This window comes from Triticum dicoccoides, chromosome 3A (genome assembly GCF_002162155.2).
Source record: "Triticum dicoccoides isolate Atlit2015 ecotype Zavitan chromosome 3A, WEW_v2.0, whole genome shotgun sequence".
Lineage (NCBI taxonomy): Eukaryota > Viridiplantae > Streptophyta > Magnoliopsida > Poales > Poaceae > Triticum > Triticum dicoccoides.
Window position 1 is genome coordinate 220,484,491 of NC_041384.1, and position 2,941 is coordinate 220,487,431.

The window sequence follows — 2,941 nt, forward strand, 5'->3', positions numbered from 1 at the left end:
TTGGGCGGGATGCTGCTGTTGGTGGTCGTCGTGATCCCCTTCCAGTTCGCAGCAATGGCGGCTATGCTTCGGCCCTAAACACACCCTAAAAAATAACAATCTAGATTCACTCATTTAGATGTGCCCTGGATCTTGGTTTCCACATAATCTCTTCTTTCATTAGCATTTCATCCATTTCATACAATAGACTTCCTTGAATGAATAACAACACTCATCCTACAAAATAGCAAGGCCACGTCCGTCACTTACCCTGAACTGACACGGTGAAAGCGTTGACCTTGCCGAGGCAGACACGCAGGCCTTCAACTATATCCTCATTCTGTGTGATGTATTTCTTCCGAAATGTTAGAGTTGGCAAGCCGGAACGCATCTCCAACTCATCGATCGCAAGCCCAACAGGTCGATCCGCCTAGTCTGGTCGATTATGGTTGGCAGATGCACTGCTCATTGAGTTGGTTGTCACTGTTACCATTTATCCATCATGATAAGAAGACGCTCGATCCATTGACCACCTTTACATAAGCTCTTAAATCTTAATAGAGATATGGATGGAGATTTAGAAAAAAGAGATGGATACTTTAACCTTCTAGAAGACAGAGAGAAAAAAGATCGTGCGTACAATTGAATCACAATATTGCCATCATTGAAAAAAGTGGGGAATTAAGAGCGGCGGGTGAGCCATCGTTATCCATAAAAGCAATCTGCCAAGCATCATTTACCAAGACAAGACAGCATCACGGGACGGCAATAGCAACCATGCACCTATACATCGAGTGCGGCGTTGCAGAGGCCGGGCTCTATTGAGCCCGTTTTGCTAAAAAAAAATTCAAAATATACTTAAAAGTTTTAAAAAATATCAAAAAAGTTTATACAAATACATATGCATGTTTGTCAAGTAGGTAAAAAGTTTCATCATGTAATTCAGTTATTTACGTGCTACACAAAAAAGATAAATATCTGACATAAAAACAACAAAGATATAGCCTATATTAATCTGTGTATTTATCTTTTTCATATACACTACATGAAAACATATATGTTCATGAAATTTCATACGTGTATAATACAAATACACATGTATGTATAGACTTTTTTTCAGATTTTTTCAATGTGTGAAAATAGTATTTTCGCTGAAAAAAATAAAGAGCTATGTGGAGCTCGGTCTCTGCAATGCTTTTTCGCCTATACATCACCTTTTTCAGCGAGAGATTTCACCAGCTACGTGAACGGGGGAAAAGAAGGAGGTAAAAAGAACGGGAACTCTGCCTCTCGCGTGGTAAAAATGGAGCAAGCGGCGCAGGGGAGTGAACGGCCGGCCCGCATTGATCGTTTGCTGGCTTGATTACATGTGCCACAGCGCGGCGTCGTGGGAGTAGGACGAGGAGGAGGACGAGGGCGGGTCCTCGTGCTCGTCGACGTAGATTTCGTCGTCGTCGAGGGCGCGTGCGCAGGCGCGGGGAGGCTCGCAGGGGAGGAGGCGGTCGCGGCAGAGCGGGCACGTGGCGCGCGGACGGAGGAGCCAGGAGTCGAGGCACTCGCGGTGGAAGACGTGACGGCACCGGAGCTCGCGCACCTCCTCGCCGTCGTCGATCCGCGACAGGCAGAACACGCAGTCCACGGCCGCCCACTTGTCTCCACCGCGGCGGTACACCGCCACGGCGAGGAGGTCGAGGTAGTCGGCCGGCAGCAGCTCCTCCTGCTGGAAGACGCCGCCGCCGACGGCCGTGGCGGCGGAGGAGAAATTGCCGGCCCGCGCGATGCGGTAGCCGAGGAAGGCCGAGCGCGACGGCCACCCGAACGCCTCGCCGCGGAGCGCGAGCGCGGCGAGGCGGAGGCCGGCCTCGGCCACGACGACGAGCAGGAGGAGGCAAGGGAGCGAGAAGGCGGCGAAGAGGACGGAGGCGAGCGCGCCGGCCACCTCCATTTTGCTTCTTGGGTTCTTGTCTTATACGCGGGTGGCGGAGCGAAGCTTCTTTTCCTGCCGGGCTGGAGCGAAATGACAAGTGTGCTCAGGTCGGGGGCTCAGAGATTTGTTTACAGACAGGATAAGCGGGTGGTGGACTGGTGACTGCGTCGGGTGCGCCGTACGTGACCCCAGGATAGCATGCATGGATCTGGTGAAAATCTCCAGATTGCGCCGTGTCATCGCACGCATGCATATAAAAATCTTTTTGATTTTCAGTTTTTAAAATTTTTATCTCTTAAATGAAAAATTCAATTGAAGATCTGTTTTCATCATTAAATCACTCGCAACTAGATCTCGTATCAATATATTTCGACGAATTTTTTGGGGGGTTAAAAGTTGTCTTGTTTATTGCACATGAATTGCCATGATGTTTACATTGAAATTGCCATAATATGTTACCGCTATTTTCTTCTACATTAAAAAGTAAATTTTGACATTTATAAAACGAGGAATTAAGAAACTAGACCTGCTATGAACCATAAACTAAAATTGCCATGATACATACACTTAAAATTGCCATGGTTTATATAAAAAATAATTTTAATGGTCAAAATACTGGAGTTGCCATCATCAAACACTAAAAATTGTCATTCTCTACAAATTGAAATTGCCGCATGGCAACTTTAGTTTAAGCACGATGATAAGTGTAGTGTAAACATCATGACAACTTTTGGGCAAAAAAAATTTCATCGAAACCTATCAACATGGGTCTAGTTTTGAAGATCTCGCCGAGACAGATTTAATGATGAAAACTGATTTTTAATTTGATTTTTAATTAGAATATAAAATATTTTTAAGCCGAAAACCAAAAAGATTTCTGCTGATTTCATCTGTTCACATATGACAAAATGAGTGATAAAGGAGACGTGTGAGCGATGTGCGTGTGTGTGTTTTTTCGTAAAAATTTCTCCGTCGATCTAGAAACGAAGGATCTCTGTGCTCTCAACATTTTCATAATCTTTGACTAAATGTTGC

The 2,941-nt window shown here is 45.5% G+C and overlaps 1 protein-coding gene across 1 annotated transcript; it reads right to left on the bottom strand.

Annotated features, from left to right (window-relative positions):
• Positions 1 to 568: 568 nt before the first annotated feature.
• On the bottom strand, positions 569 to 2,014 carry LOC119271501 (E3 ubiquitin-protein ligase RNF13-like). Its single transcript, XM_037553308.1, has one exon. It carries the CDS (start codon positions 1,922 to 1,924, stop codon positions 1,343 to 1,345), a length of 582 nt encoding a protein of 193 aa, XP_037409205.1. The 5' UTR covers positions 1,925 to 2,014; the 3' UTR covers positions 569 to 1,342.
• Between the last annotated feature and the right edge of the window lie 927 nt (positions 2,015 to 2,941).

Coding starts and splice junctions, on each gene's coding strand:
- LOC119271501 (XM_037553308.1), bottom strand. CDS start 1,924: ATGGAGGTGGCCGGCGCGCTCGCCTCCGTCCTCTTCGCCGCCTTCTCG.